This window comes from Ailuropoda melanoleuca, chromosome 16, assembly GCF_002007445.2.
Source record: "Ailuropoda melanoleuca isolate Jingjing chromosome 16, ASM200744v2, whole genome shotgun sequence".
Classification (NCBI taxonomy): Eukaryota; Metazoa; Chordata; class Mammalia; order Carnivora; family Ursidae; genus Ailuropoda; species Ailuropoda melanoleuca.
The window spans coordinates 49236047-49250850 of NC_048233.1; the positions used below are offsets into that span (position 1 = coordinate 49236047).

At 36.6% G+C, this 14804-nt stretch overlaps 1 protein-coding gene across 31 annotated transcripts in view; it reads right to left on the reverse strand.

The window, feature by feature from the left end:
* SOX6 (SRY-box transcription factor 6) overlaps positions 1–14804 on the reverse strand; it is a 583500-nt gene that overhangs the window by 15808 nt on the left and 552888 nt on the right. For 28 of the 31 annotated variants that reach the window (XM_034646122.1, XM_034646128.1, XM_034646121.1 and 25 more), the window contains one exon: positions 660–893. In XM_034646122.1, the coding sequence (XP_034502013.1) occupies positions 660–893 (234 nt within the window). The remainder of the gene's footprint in view (positions 1–659; positions 894–14804) is intronic. The other 3 variants (XM_034646130.1, XM_034646113.1, XM_034646103.1) reach the window with 1 other exon arrangement.

The following is a 14804-nucleotide window of genomic DNA, read 5'->3' on the forward strand; positions in this document are numbered from 1 at the left end:
CCTGAGAAGCGGGAGAATCACTCTGGCAATTGACCACAAAATGGGCCTCTGCCCTGTGGTCTGTGTGTTCAGCTCTCCACTCTGAAATTCGAACTAGTCATATCTTATTAAAGTAAATGCCGTTTCATTTTACAAGTTTTAAAGTTATCCTTAGAGGCACTGTTCAACACTCCATGAATTTCACACTATGCGGGGGCTCGCCCTAGGTCCCGATGCGTCTTTCAGAGGAACACAGGAACCCCAGAACACTGAAGCAGAGCACTGTAGGATCTGAGGTTTCGCAGCAATGTGCAGATGGAAGAAGGCTGAATAAGAGGAGATAAAGCTTGTCTCCATGGTTCCTGTTTAGCAGTGACCTCTCAGAGTTGCCAAATTCACAGTATATAACAGACTGTAAACAATTCTGTCTCCAAAGTAAGTTTTTCGTCCGCCCTTCCCTGGCACCCAGTGATGTGTAACCCCTAACCCTAAATGCCATGCTGCGGGGGCGGGGGGGGGTGGGGAGACACAGAGATGATGACGAAGACTCCCGAGGCAGCTTGCTCAGCTACATCTAACGCCCGGAAACCACGGTCTCCCTGAGGTGTCAGAGTGTGCCCCTGTTTTCCGCTCTCCGGGCACTCGGGGGGTACAAGATCCACATCAGAGACTGCACTCACCTAAGATTTTGCTAATGTTGGAGTTATGCATGTCGGGGAAGGCCTGAAGGATTTTCCTCCTCTCATCCTTCGCCCAAACCATGAAAGCATTCATTGGTCGCTTGATGTGTGGCTCGCTGCTGGCCCGGCTGCGGGCATCCCTGTAGACTCGCGCTTCAGCCACAGTGGCGCCTCCTGTTGGCCAACAATAATACTGCTGTAGTTTAGCTGCAGAGCCATTCATTGCTTTACTTCCTGTAACGTCAGGGCAGGAAGAACAAGATGGGTGCAAAGCATTATTATCTGAGTAACGTAATACAGCTTGCCGCCTGCTTCAGCTGTTTTCCCTAGGCCCTTCTCTTCTTTTTAAGTGACCTCTTGGAAGAATACAGTTTCAAATGACAATTCTATAGGCCCTTCTGATGGAGGCCTCAAAGACACACCAGGCAGAATTAATTTTGTCTGTTTTTGTACACCTCGTACATTTTTACTACCATCAGTTGCAGGTGGTGATTTAGCAATGACTGGCATTATTTTAGAGTGAGCTTTCCTCTTGCGGTTCCTCCCTTCAAAAGCAGGCTCCCACCTATCATTTTAGCCTCATTCGCCAAAAATTGCAGCACTTCAAACTATCTCTTTACCTCAAACAGAATTTTCTCTCACACTATTATGCCTGTCCATTGCTCCTCTCAAGGCCTGGAAGCCCCTTCTCCTCCTCCTTCACGAAATCCCACCAAGTCCCACTCATCCTTCAAGGCCTATTCAAATGTGATATGTTTCACAAGTTAATTAATTCAATACAAAATATTAGCTGAGCAATTACTATGAGTTAGGCATTATGCCAGTGGTTAGGGATGCAAAGGTAAATAAAACAGACCCCGCTTTTAGAGAGCACACAGATCAGAGGGGGTACAGACCCCAGGCAATTATCACAGAGTGTACAATCAGTGCTGTAATATTGAAGTAAACAGGGAGCCAAGAGGGCAGAAGACAAGATAGTCAGCTAATGCCTCTTAGGAGAGGCACGTTGTCTAAGCTCTGTCGTGGAGGATGAATAAAGATCAGCACGTGAATAGGGGAGGGCTGTAAAGACAGATGGGAAGGGTAATTCAGGCCATAGGAACAGCATTTGCAATGATGTTCCCCAGGCTGCATTCATTCTTCTTTCTTTTATGCTACGTGCTCCAAAGTAATTACTTGTTTATGTGACTATCTCTCTCTAATATTTCCACTCCATCCTCAGGAATACGAAACCCCTAAAGTTGGTGGTTGTGTTGTACTCATTCTTGTATCCCCAGGATTTCCCACATAATAGATATTCAATAAATACTTATTAAGTAAAAGATTGGTTTTCAACTTCTAGGCAAACTACCAGACTCACAGGCATTTATTTCAAGGGTCCTGATATGTTTTTCTGCTGTTTAAGGGTAGTTCTTAAACATTCCTGTATGAAACTATATCTAAATCTCTGATATTTTATCATTTCCAAAGTGGTGACTCTAGCTAGTAACATTCTAGATGGAAATCTCCTTGAGAATATGGCAAGAAGTGGCTCTCATTCACTGCTGTATCCCTAGGTTCTAGGAAAGCACTGGCATATAGAGTTTTAATTAGTAAACTATGTTAAATTAATGAGTGATTGGGTAAATGAATGAATAAATGAATGAACATAGCTCTTGCTTGTTTTCATGAATCCTACCAGTGTGACACACGGAAGTATGCTTTGCAATGTGGCATCTACTAAATACCCCCCTATAGACTGAAAAACTTCTATAGCTAAATGTAAAGTGGTTGGACTGATGGCCTCAGCCACGGCTTCTACTGCATAAACAGGAAAGCCTACTCCCAAAAGTTTAGAAGCAAAATGTACATTAAAACCAACATTTCCACTTTCTGGAAAAAGTAAAGCCTTTCAGCTCAGTGGAGCGATTATACAGGAACAACATGACCCAATCAATCTCTGGCCCTTCTACTCTATTTCTAGATACCTTGATTAAGTAGAAATTTGTTTGTGTCAGAGCTAGTAATAAATTAGAACATTAAAGTGCACTATTATTTGACAAATATGATCATCATTTATAGCAAACAAAAGACAGGATAAAAGGGCCCAACTGGCTAATATTATCAATTCTTTTCTAAACATGAAAGAGGGCACAGGGGCCACTATTTGAAGACCATGCAAAAATAATATATTTTATAAACATCCCTTCTTTTAGGCCTACTAGACAGAATGATCCCTTACATGAAGAGTCTCAGATCCCAAGATGCATAACTAATCTGCTACCTTTTTGCCACCATACCCACAGTACATTAATTTCATTTAAAATGCACTGACCATACAGGATAAATTGATTTCACTTTATATGGGTTTGACAGCCATGTTTATTGTGCAGTGAAATGTAGTGTAGCTTCCAGCTGACAATATCCATCAACACAGGGCAATATGCTGACTGCTGGGCCAGATGAAGGCATACATTACTCTGGAAGTGAAACACTCATTCAGATACGACAGTGTCTTCTCCTGAGGATCACCATGGTAATTTATGATGCCCTCAGTGCCATTACTTTACAACTGACATGGATTCAGCAATTTATATACTTGCATGCATACACATAAAAGGAGACAGGCTTGTGGAGAATGTCAGATGCAAAAACATTTCAATATTATTCTGAGTTAACTACTATGCCACAGGTGATTAACATTTGAGATCTGCTTTTACTGTCATAGCTTTCTCTCCACCTCTAACAAAGCCAAATAGTCAGCTTCCATTTATTTATTCATTTAAAAGATGTATTTCACTGTGAATGGGAAGTTTTACTTTCCTATGGACTGCAAGAAATCATGGTGGATTTTTAGACCCCGGTCTTAAGTGGATCTTCTATGCCACACCAACAGATTCCCCCAGACATGTCTTACATAGGCCCCATCTCTCTCTCTCTCATTCCATACCTCAGTCTTAACATATCCTTCCTACTCTCTCCTATTTTACCAAATTCTACTCTTTTCCAAGGGACAGACTCAGGTTCCACCCCACCAACTACCCTATATCCACCTTGCCCCTTTCTCCCATAGTACATGTGGTCTACGTGACACTGACAATGAATTAATTACACAACAGATATCTAGGACTCACAACAAATATTCCCATAAATTTAGAAATTCAGGCACAGTACAAAGTATAAAAATGTGAAGGTGGGAATGGAAAATAGAAACGCTCCAAGGCGGGCACATTATCACTTTTTTCTTGCCTCCTCTCCTCTCTTCCAAGGAAAGTCAAGTGAAAAATGAATGTGGACATCTTGACCTAAACTAGGACTGTTATATCAATGAACCAAGATTTGAGAAGAAGAGACTTATCCAGGGAGGCCAAGGTTTGAAACCACCTTTCAACCAGACCTGATATCTGATCAGAGACCAAATTTTAGGAACGTATTGAAGGCACAAAGCCAAAAGAATATTTAGAAAGTGTTCCTTAGCTTCCCTAAACTTTGCTTCATGAAACAAGGTGGTTAAGGAATTATTGTTGCAGCAGTAGAAATACATATGACTGCGTATGTGTGTATAAATTCAGAAAATGAAGATTATATATTATGTAAGGCTTTTTAAACACATAAGGAAAATTCTATAGAATAGTATAGAATTGTTTTCAAAAGGTGTGCTATTAGTCTGAATATTTGAAGCCTAAAATCCACTTTCTGTTATAATTAAAATCTACATATCAAGTTTGACTCCATACTGTTTCATTCATTTTTTAAACTAACACCAAGTTAAAAAAAAAAAAAAAGCAGCACCTCATTCTAAAATAGCTAATGCTCTGTGTCAGAATCCAGAATTGTCCTAGGGAATGTCTCACAATTCTCGGAGGCAGCCTCTTTTACTTTTAAGAGCAGAGAAATCATTTGGCAGTTCACTCTTCACGGTGTAGCTCCTCATGGAAAGCAGTTCTAAGGAGCCTAGACCCAAAGCTATGTACCTAAAAACTACTGCTTTTAGACTGACCTAAGTGTCTTTAATTATGAGCAGTAGTAGTCCTAAATGACAGTTACTGAAAGGTCAGGAGGTCAACAACACCACACTACGCACCATGGGAAAGTGGTGTTCCCTGCACTCCATGAATTCCTGCTCTCTTCAGCTTCCCCAGGGGGCTTTGGTTTGATTAATTCATCCTTTGTCTCCCCATATCATAGTTTGGGTAAAGGCAAACTTTCAGTTAGGCAAAGAAAGATAGTCCATGGGGAAAAAATAGAAATTGCCAAGGCAAAGACTTCCTTAGAAATCTGTGATTTAAATGATTTCAAGAGACGACAGAAAGTTGAGTTTTTCCAGGTGGTTTGGAAAGAAGGCCAGTGTAACCATCATAGACTATGGCAATGGTCCTGAACTAATCCTAGAGAGGCCCCCTTCCTGGGTAAATTCCAAGGGTTATGTGAGTGAATGAGTAAGTGTTTGGTACGTGTATATATATAAAGTTCTCCCTAAGGAAGAACTTTGGTTAATTCTATAATGTGCCTAGTAATCATTTATTCATGCACTAATTCAGCAAACACTCTTGACAAATTTCAGATCAACCCAACATTGTGATTGGGTATACAAAGAATGATAACATGTGTGCCTTTTTTTAAAGGGATTCAGTCCAGTGAGGGAAACAGACACATAAATAGAAAACTACAAAACAGTGTAAGTGCCAACAAAGGTAATTTAAAAATACTATGAAAGCAGAGATGAGAAGCTATTAATGTCGTTGGAATGAACACAGATGACCATCAGGAAGCCTCAGAGATGCAGTGGTGTTTGGTGGCATCTTAGAGGAAGAAGAAAAGTTTACCAGCAGGTATGACTTTGAAAGTATTCTAGGCTGGAGAATTAGTGTGAAAAAAGGCACAGAGTTATAACAAAAGATTGATAGGGTTTAGGGTATAAAAAGAAGCTGGCTATGCTTGGGCTTATAGAAAAAAATAGAGGAGTATTAAGAGATGAAATTAGAAACGTAAGTAGGGGACAGATTGCTAAGTACCTTGAATGCCAAGCCTTTAAAGTTTTTAAGCTTTTAAAGTTTTAAGCAGGGTAGTGACATGAACAAATATATTCAATGAGACATCAGAATGGAAACTAAATGAACAATTCTTTCTTAATAGTCTCAATGATTACTAAAGATCTGACAATAAATCTACCATTCATAATCTACAGTGTACAATATATAGTAAAGAACTACAAGTTGTGCAAACAACCACTAAAATATGACCTAGAGATAACAACAAAAGAAAACAGAACAAACAAATAAAACCTCAACAGAAAGAGAAACTGGGATGACTCACATAGTGTAATTAGCAAACAAGAGCTTTAAAGTAACCATTATAAACATGTTTGAGAACTTAAAAGAAAAGATTGTCATAATGAATACATAGACAGGGTTGGGGGGGAACTCAGCAGAGAAATGAAACTAGAAAGAGAAATGGAAATTCTAGAACTGAAAAGTATATTTGAGATAAAAATTCACTGATTGGATTTCACAGAAGTTTGGAGTGCAGATATAGGGTCAGTGAACTTGAAAATACATCAAAAGAAATTATCTGGTCTCAAAAACAAAGAGAATACAAAAACTAAGAACACAAACAGAGACACTGCAATATGTGGAACAATATTAAGTGTCCTAAAATATGTGTAATTGGAGTTCCAAAAAAGAAAAGAGAGAATCATGACTGAAAAATAATTGAAGAAAAACTGGTTGAAAATTACTGGAACTTAGTAAGAATCATCAACTTACAGGTCAAGACATTCAGATAAATGCAGGCAGAATAAACTCAAAGAAAACTGTACCTAGACACTAGCCAAACTGCTGGAAACCAAAGATGAAGGGAGAGTTCCAGAGAAACAGGATATATTACATACAAGGTAACAATAATATAAATGATTGCTGATTATTCATAAGAAACAATGAAGGCTAGAAGACTATAGAACATCTTTAGAATACTGAAATTAAATAAGTCAGTTCAGACATTTACCTAGTGAGCATATGCTCTAAAAACGAATATAAAATACATTTTCAGATAAACTAAAGCTGAAAAAATGTATTACCTGCAGACCCATACCAAAACAGATACTCAAGGAAATTATTCAAGTTAAAGAGAAAGAACATCTGACAGAAACTCAGATATACAAGAAGAAATAAAGAGCATCAACAATAATAAATATGTGACTTTAAAAAAAACCAGCTTTGTTTTCTTCTCTGTATTTCCTTAATGAACAGTTGATTTTTTTAAATGTTTTTAAAAGACAAGGGGCTACTTAATATAAAACATAACATTATTGTGGAATTTATAACATATGACGAGGTAAAACGTGAGAACAACGGCACATTAGCACGAAGGATAAGGGTAGTAAATGGAATTAAATTGCTAAAGGTTGCTTTATTTTGTGAAAAGTGGTTAATTTTAACTGTAAGAAAACTCAATTAAGGATTTATAGTAAATCAGTAGAAACAACAGCTAAACAAAATACAAAGGGGTATAGCTAAAATACCAATAGAATAATTCAAATGGAAGACTAAAAAAGGACTGGAAAGGAGACAATAAAAAGATCAGTGGTTGCCATGTGTGCCATCATGTACCATGATGATGAGACAGGACACAGAGGATTTTTAGGGCAGTGAAAATACTCTGCATGATACCATAATGATGGATATGTATTACTGTACATCTGTACAAAACCATAGAATGTACAATACCCAGAGTAAACACTAAGATAAACGATGGATTTTGGGTCGGTATGATATGTCAAGATAGGTCCATCCATTGAATGCACCACTCTCATGGGGGGTAGTGATAATGCGAAAGGCTATGCATGTCTGGGGGAAGAGAAATCCCTGTCCTCTCAATTTTACTGTGAACCTTACACTGCTCTAAAGAAATAAAATCTTAATACTAACAGGATTCAATTAACTCAAAGGAAAGAAAGGAAAGACAGAAGGCCAAAAACTGAGGGAACAAACAGAAAACAAATAGCAAATTATAAGACTTAAGCCCATCAAATTCAATAATCACATTGAATATGAATAAATTAACTAATCCAACTAAAATCAGAGATTTTCAGAATGGATAAAGAGTTGAAATCAATGAAATACAAACCAGACACAATAAAGACAATTTATAAAGCCAAGGGTTAGTCATTTAAAAGCTCAATAAAACTGATAAACCCCTAGTAAGACTGCTCAACAAAGAGAGAAAACAAAAATACCAATATTTGGATTGAAAGAGGGTATTTTACTATAGATACTACTCGCATTAAGAGGATAATAAAAGATTATTGTGAATAACTTAATTCCAATAGACTTGACAACTTAGATAAAATAAACAAGACACAAACTACTAAAATTCACTCAAGAATAAATAGAAAACCTAAATACTCTTATAGCTAATAAAGAAATTATATTTATAGCCAACAACCTTCTCATGGAGAAAACTCCAGTCCCAATGGTTTCACTGGTAACTCTTTCAAGTGTTTAAGGAAAAAGTAAAACAATTTTATATAAACTAAGAAAGTAGAGGTAGAAGGAACATTCCCCAAATTTATTTTATGAGGTGGCATCATACCCTGACAAAGATTTGAACATAAATGCAAAAATTCTTAATAAAATATTAGCAAATTAAAACCAGCAATATGTAAAATAGATCATAAATCACAACTAAATAGGATTTATATCAGGAATGTAAGTAATTTAACATCTGAAATCAGGCAATGTAATTCACTATGTAACAAAACAAAGGGAAAACACATGATCATCACAATAGATTCAGAAAATGATTCTAACAAAATTCGATACCCACTCATGTTAAAAACTCTCAGGAAACTAGTAACAGAAGAGAACTTCCTCAGTCTGGTAAAGGGCATTTAAGAAAAACCTGTAGGACATCATATTTATTTGTGAACTACTGGATGCTTTCCCCTAAGAACTAAGAAGAAAGGAGATGTCTACTCTCACCATTGCTTATCAATACTCTTTTGCAGGTAAAGAAATAAAAAGCATACAGATTGGAAAAGAATAAATATACAAATAATATGTTATTTGTATTCATAGATAATTGTTTACAAAGAAAATCCTAAGGAATCTGCAAAACAATTACTAAAACTACTAAGTGAATTTAGCAAGATTGCAATATACAATATAAAAATGCAGAAATCAACTCTATTCCTATATACTAGCATCAAGTAGAAAATATTTTTTTTTAAGTTTACATTCCTAATAGCATCAGAAAATAAAATACTTGGGAGTAAATTGAACCCCAAAAGTGTGCAAGACCTCAGCACTAAAAGCAATACATTTGTCAGTTAAATTAAAGTAGACCTAAACAGAGGAATACACCATACTCATAGAGCATGACCAGAGGAGTCCATATTGTTAAGCTGTTAATTCTTTCCAAATTTATCTATATATTCAACCCAATCCCAATAAAAAAAATCTCGAAAGATAATTTTTTCTAGAAATTAATGTGATTTTAAAATTTATATAAAAAATAAAGTAGTAAGAACAGCCAAAACAAACCGAAAAAAGTGGGAGGATTCAAAATACTTGATTTCAAGACTTAGAGTAAAAATGTGACATTTGTAAAAGCTAGAGTAAAAAAAGACAGCATGGTATTGGTATAAAGATAGACAAATAAACCACTAGAATAGAATTCAAGAGTCCAGAATTAAACTCTCACATATATGGCCAATTTTCAACAAAGACTTAGGCTGTTAAGGTGGGAAATGATAGTCTTTTCAACAAATAGTACTAAAACAAGGGGATAAATATTTGGAAAAAAATAAATCTTGACCTTTTATCACATTCTACCCCAACAATTAATTTGAGATGAATCATAACAAAACCAAAGCAAAAACTCAAGGAATACATAAGAGAACATTTTAGCGACCTTGGAGTAAGCAAAGATTCTTAGAAATAGCCTATTAAGTACTAACTATACAAGAAAAACGATAAGTTGAACTTTAACAAATTAAGACTCTGTTTATCAAAAAGATGTTGTTAAAAAAAATAAAATGTCAAAGCACAGACTGGGAAGAAATATTCATAATATACATATCTGACAAGAACTTGTATCAAGAATATATGAAGAACTTCTACAGAAAAACAAACAATCTTAATTTAAAAATGGGCAAAAGGCATGAACACTTCACAAAATAGAGGATGAACATGGTGTATTCCTCTATTTATTTAGATCTCCTTTAATTTAACTGACAAATGTATTGTTTCTAGTGCAGAGGTCTTACACAATTTTTTGGTTCAATTTATTCCCAAGTATCTTATTTTCTGATGCTATTAAGAATGTAATATATAAATATGTATATAGTTATGGCCAATAAGCACATGAAAAGGTATTACATATCATTAGTCATCAGGAAAATAGAAATTAAAACCACAATAGATACCACTTCCCACCCACTAGAAGAGCTTACAACACTACACATTGGCAAGAATATGGAGCAACTGGAACTCTAATATATTGGTGGTGAAAGTGTAAAATGGCGTAACCATTTTGGGAAACAGTTTGGCAGTTTCTTATAAAGTAAAATATATACTTACCAATGACTCAGCATTTCCACTCTTAGGTACTTACCCAAAACAAATAAAAACTTTGTCCAGAAATAGATTTATGTAAGAATATCATAGCAGTTTTATTCATCATAACCAAAAACTGAAAATAACTGGAGAATGGACAAATTGTGGTATAGCCATACAATGGGATACTATTCAAAGTAAAACCGTTTTAACTCTTAGTTTAAAAAAAAAGCAAAGCAAAAGAACCGGAACAAAATAGAAAGCCAAACAAACAAAAGTGATCTTTTCCTGAAAGTTTTTTTTTTTCTCTGTGGACTTGAGTGTATGGGCATATTCAAGCCATTGCGATCTCAAAAAGTTGGTCTCATTCACCAAAAAAAATTTAAAAAAATAAATGATAGTAATGAAAATTAAAAAATATATATATATACACATTAAGAAGGGCAGAATAGCTTCTTAATAAAAAGAGACATAAATATATACCATTGGATTGCTTGGCAATCACAGTATTTTAGACTACTTCAGTCTATCAACAGTTGATTTTCTTCTGTGGGATTCTGGAAAGAGTTACATGATATAATTAATAGTCCCTTATTTGGGTTAATAGAAATAATGATAATGAGTGCATCAGAAACAAAAATATAGAAGATGAAGGAATTTTAGAAGGGGGCTTGAAAAATTAGGAAAGATGGAAGGTATTAATTTCACCATGTTTATCCCACCAAGTCTGTCTTACTATTGAAGTCTAATTCACTATATAGGAATGGTTGATAGCTGTCTCCCTACGATTATGGAAGTTCTGCAAACTTCACATTCCCACTTACTGACAGAAAGTGAACTTACTTTCATTATAAGAAGGCAGCTTGGAATTCAAATTTGATTTCTTCTTACAAAAACAGAACAAAATAAAACACAAAACAATTGGACTAACCTAGTGATTTACTTGGCAGGAAGATACATTCCATGGCTGAGCAAGAGTCTTAATATTAGAGAAGTGATGTGTTCATCTTCTGAGAAGGGATGCCAGGGGTGAAGACTATGGTTTGCCCTGTCTTTTATACAAGATTAGCTAGCTAGGTTAGCAAAGAATTACCTTCTTTAATCCCACTAAAAATAAATGCCTTACTTACTATAACTATTGAACTTTATAGCAAGAAATTCACTGAAAAACCTAGAGGGGTAGATAGATAGATAGATACTGTATACACATAAAGAAAAACTTTCATCGGGTATTTAGGAAACAGACACTTCACTAGACTAGGCTGGAGGTCAGTTTCCGGGACAGGCATACCACGTGTGCTAAGCAATTTTACATACAACAATATTTACAAAGTGCTTTCAGTAAATACGTTATCTGAATTCTCTTTACAATCCTTTGAAATCTGTAGGGGGGGTAGATATATTTGCCCCACTTTACAGAGGAGAAAACCAAGGCTCAGAGGGGTTGTGTTAGCTTCCTCTGGAATAACTAGATGCTGGTATGTTGCTCATAAGGGGCAGAGCCAGATCTAGAACCTTGGTCTTCCGACTTGCAGTCTAGTCCATTTCCCCTACACCAACTACCCCAATCACTATTCCGTGATCTGAAATAACTGAGTTTTAAAGCCCACCGTGCCTGGGCTGGAACATTACTCTCCCCTTTTAAGGATGTCATTTCTCTGCCACAGCTAAACACATTAGGGGAGCCCATTACCCATTATGAAGTTCATGCCACTGTCTAATTCATCTCTGAAATACTGCCCCACCAAAGATGCAAGAGCATGCAAAGAAAGCATGAAGGACTGAAATTATGGCAGGAATTAAAACGATGCTAAATTAATGCATTCCTGAGTTACAGGATTATGAGCAAGTGTTATTGTGGATAAAGCTTCTATTTTTTCCTATTCGAAACTCCATTCTCTTTAAAAGATCAACAAGAAGAACCAAAAGGGAATTCCCTAAGGTCAGCTCTGAGGAAACATAAACCTCTAATTCAATAACTCTGCTACTGCTCTGAAAAAAGGCTTTATTATTGCAACATCCATATGGAGCCAATTGGACATTAATGACTAATCAATCCCTCCCCTTTCTATTCTACTTAAAGTGTCACAAACCATGTTTAGATTAGCCCATTTCCTGCTTAGGATTGCTCAAGATGTCTTTTGTTCTTTCAGGACCAGCCTGATGGAGGCAGCTTAAACAAACACACGACCAGAGTGGCGCACGAGTTATAAAGTGCCATATGTGAATGAACAAAGGGGCTATACTAAAGCCTTTTGTGGTATTTGTTAATGTTTTTCATCTGAGCTTAAAAAGGCTTAATGACTTTGTGGTGAGCTGATGCATGTGGCTCGTGGCTTTGCAAAATGAAGGAAATTCTAACCAGTGATATACCAGTCTGTAGTTTCAAAAGTCTCTTGCTTTTCAGTTTTGGTGCCCATGTTTACCTTTTTTCCTTTTTTTAATTCTCAAGTTATATTTGCTTTACACAGGTAACTAAACAGAGACCTTTTCTTGTTTCAACTATAGCATCCAAAGGCAACTGGGATAACTTCCGTGATGCTTTATTTTAATGACCTGAAAGTAGCAGAGAACATCAAATATCCTACTTATTATCTACTTGCTATTTCTATGCACAGGAGGAAAGTTTCCAAGCCATTGAACCCAGGTAAAAAGACATCATTTAAGTTTGAACCAGAGACCACTACGGATGAAGTAAGACAAGAATAGGTTCTGGCTTCCTAAGTTTTCAGGAGAACCAGGCTCGGATTCAAGTAGATTCCCTTGGAGAAGACAGAGGCTGGTAAAAAGCTGGAAGGCTACAGAATTCATGTGGCTCAGCAGCTTCTGGCTTCATCCAGCTCAATGCACGACCACAGATTCTACACAAAATTAAGGCGCACAAACCAAGATGAAGCGAGTCTCAGAATTAGTTAACAAAGGGACTACTACATCCATCCTCTTGTTTCCATCCTTGTCATTCACCCATTGGCTTGGCCTCACTGTCTCTGCTGGACTATTATAAATACTAGCCTTCTAACAGATATGCTTACTTCCAGCTCTGTGGCCCCAGTCCCCACTTAATACCTTTCCTAATTTCATCCAGAGTGATCCATCACAAAAGCAATCCTGACCAGACTTCTGTATTTAAAAATCTTCGATGGATCCCTAATGCCCCAAAGATGAAGTCCTTAGTAAGGTTCTCCATGAGCTGGTTCTCTACCTATGCCTCTAGTTCTACCTCTCTGCCTTCTTACTTCAAAATGTTTTACTTTATAATGCTGAACTACTTCTAGTTCTCCAGACAGCATGTTGTTTCACACTAAGAATTCATGCTTTCCCTTGTCCTAGAATTTCCTGTCCACCTTGCAATCACTTACTCTTTGACTCATGTCAGGGCTGGTTTTCTCCATGCAGTCTTGCCTGGTTTGTCAGTTTGGGTTAAGTCTTTTGGGCTCCCACAATGTCCTGTGCATCCCTTTATCTTAACGTTGATCATATTTTATCCAGATTACCAGTTGTATGTGCTCACCTTCTTCCTGAGACTGTGCAACGCAAAAGGGTAAAGGGATGACTGTGTCTTGTTCATAACTGCATCCGCAAAGTATTCTGCATCCCCAAAGTGGGCATAAGTAATTACTCAAAGGTGGAGAGCATTGGACATCTTTAATGGTGAAAATTCTAGAGTGAGACTCACATATCTACCTGTTGCTTTAGAACCTGGGAATTTCTGAAAATAGATTTTGTATAAATCCCATTTTTTAATATCCTATTAAATACCTTGTCTTACTTGAGCACCCTGTAAAATAATAAGGCTTTGATGGGAAAATATATCCATTGGTGTTTGGGACTCAGAGATCATTGGTTCTAATCTGACTTCTTTTACTGACTTGCACACCACACAATTCTGAAATCCCACCTTCCCCACTTCCAGGAAAATCTTGAAAGGAGGGTTGGGCAAGTCTGAGCTTTCTGGAAATACTAAATCTGGAGGCTGTTCTAGTGTTGTAGGGTATGTGCAAATATATACAACTGGAGCAAGCATTCAAACCGGTGTATGATGGAGCTTCCCTAGACAATGGAGTCGTTATGAAACAGATAAAACATGCTCGTAGAGTAAGAAAATGTGAACATGAGAGGGAGATTAAAGATCATCTAATCCACACTTTATTCCACATGAGGAAACTGAGGTTTAGAAAGGTGAAATTGCCCAAGTCTCACAGTTAGTAAGTGGCAAAATCACAAGGAACTCCGATGTAACTATCCCCTAAGTTTCATATTTGCCATCAGAATTAATTTCTAAAATGGTCAGTTGAATTGTTTCAATCACATCTGGACTTAGCTTTTAAAAGTCAATAAAACTCTAATTTAATTGGTTTCTCTTCTCCATTCGTTTCAGGGAATTCACCTTTTATTAGAATGAGAGATGCAGATCACAGGGGCAATAGAAACTAAATGTTTTTATTAGGTTATGGTATGAAAATAATATTAGAAATATTTGGGGCAGTCAACTCATTTCCAAGATCCACCAAAACTCCTTCACCCCGAGAATCTGGTGGAAGTATTTGAAAGGTACCTAATATTTGTACAGTTTGAAAGATTAAAAAAAACTTTCAAAAGTTTCTATTTCTCA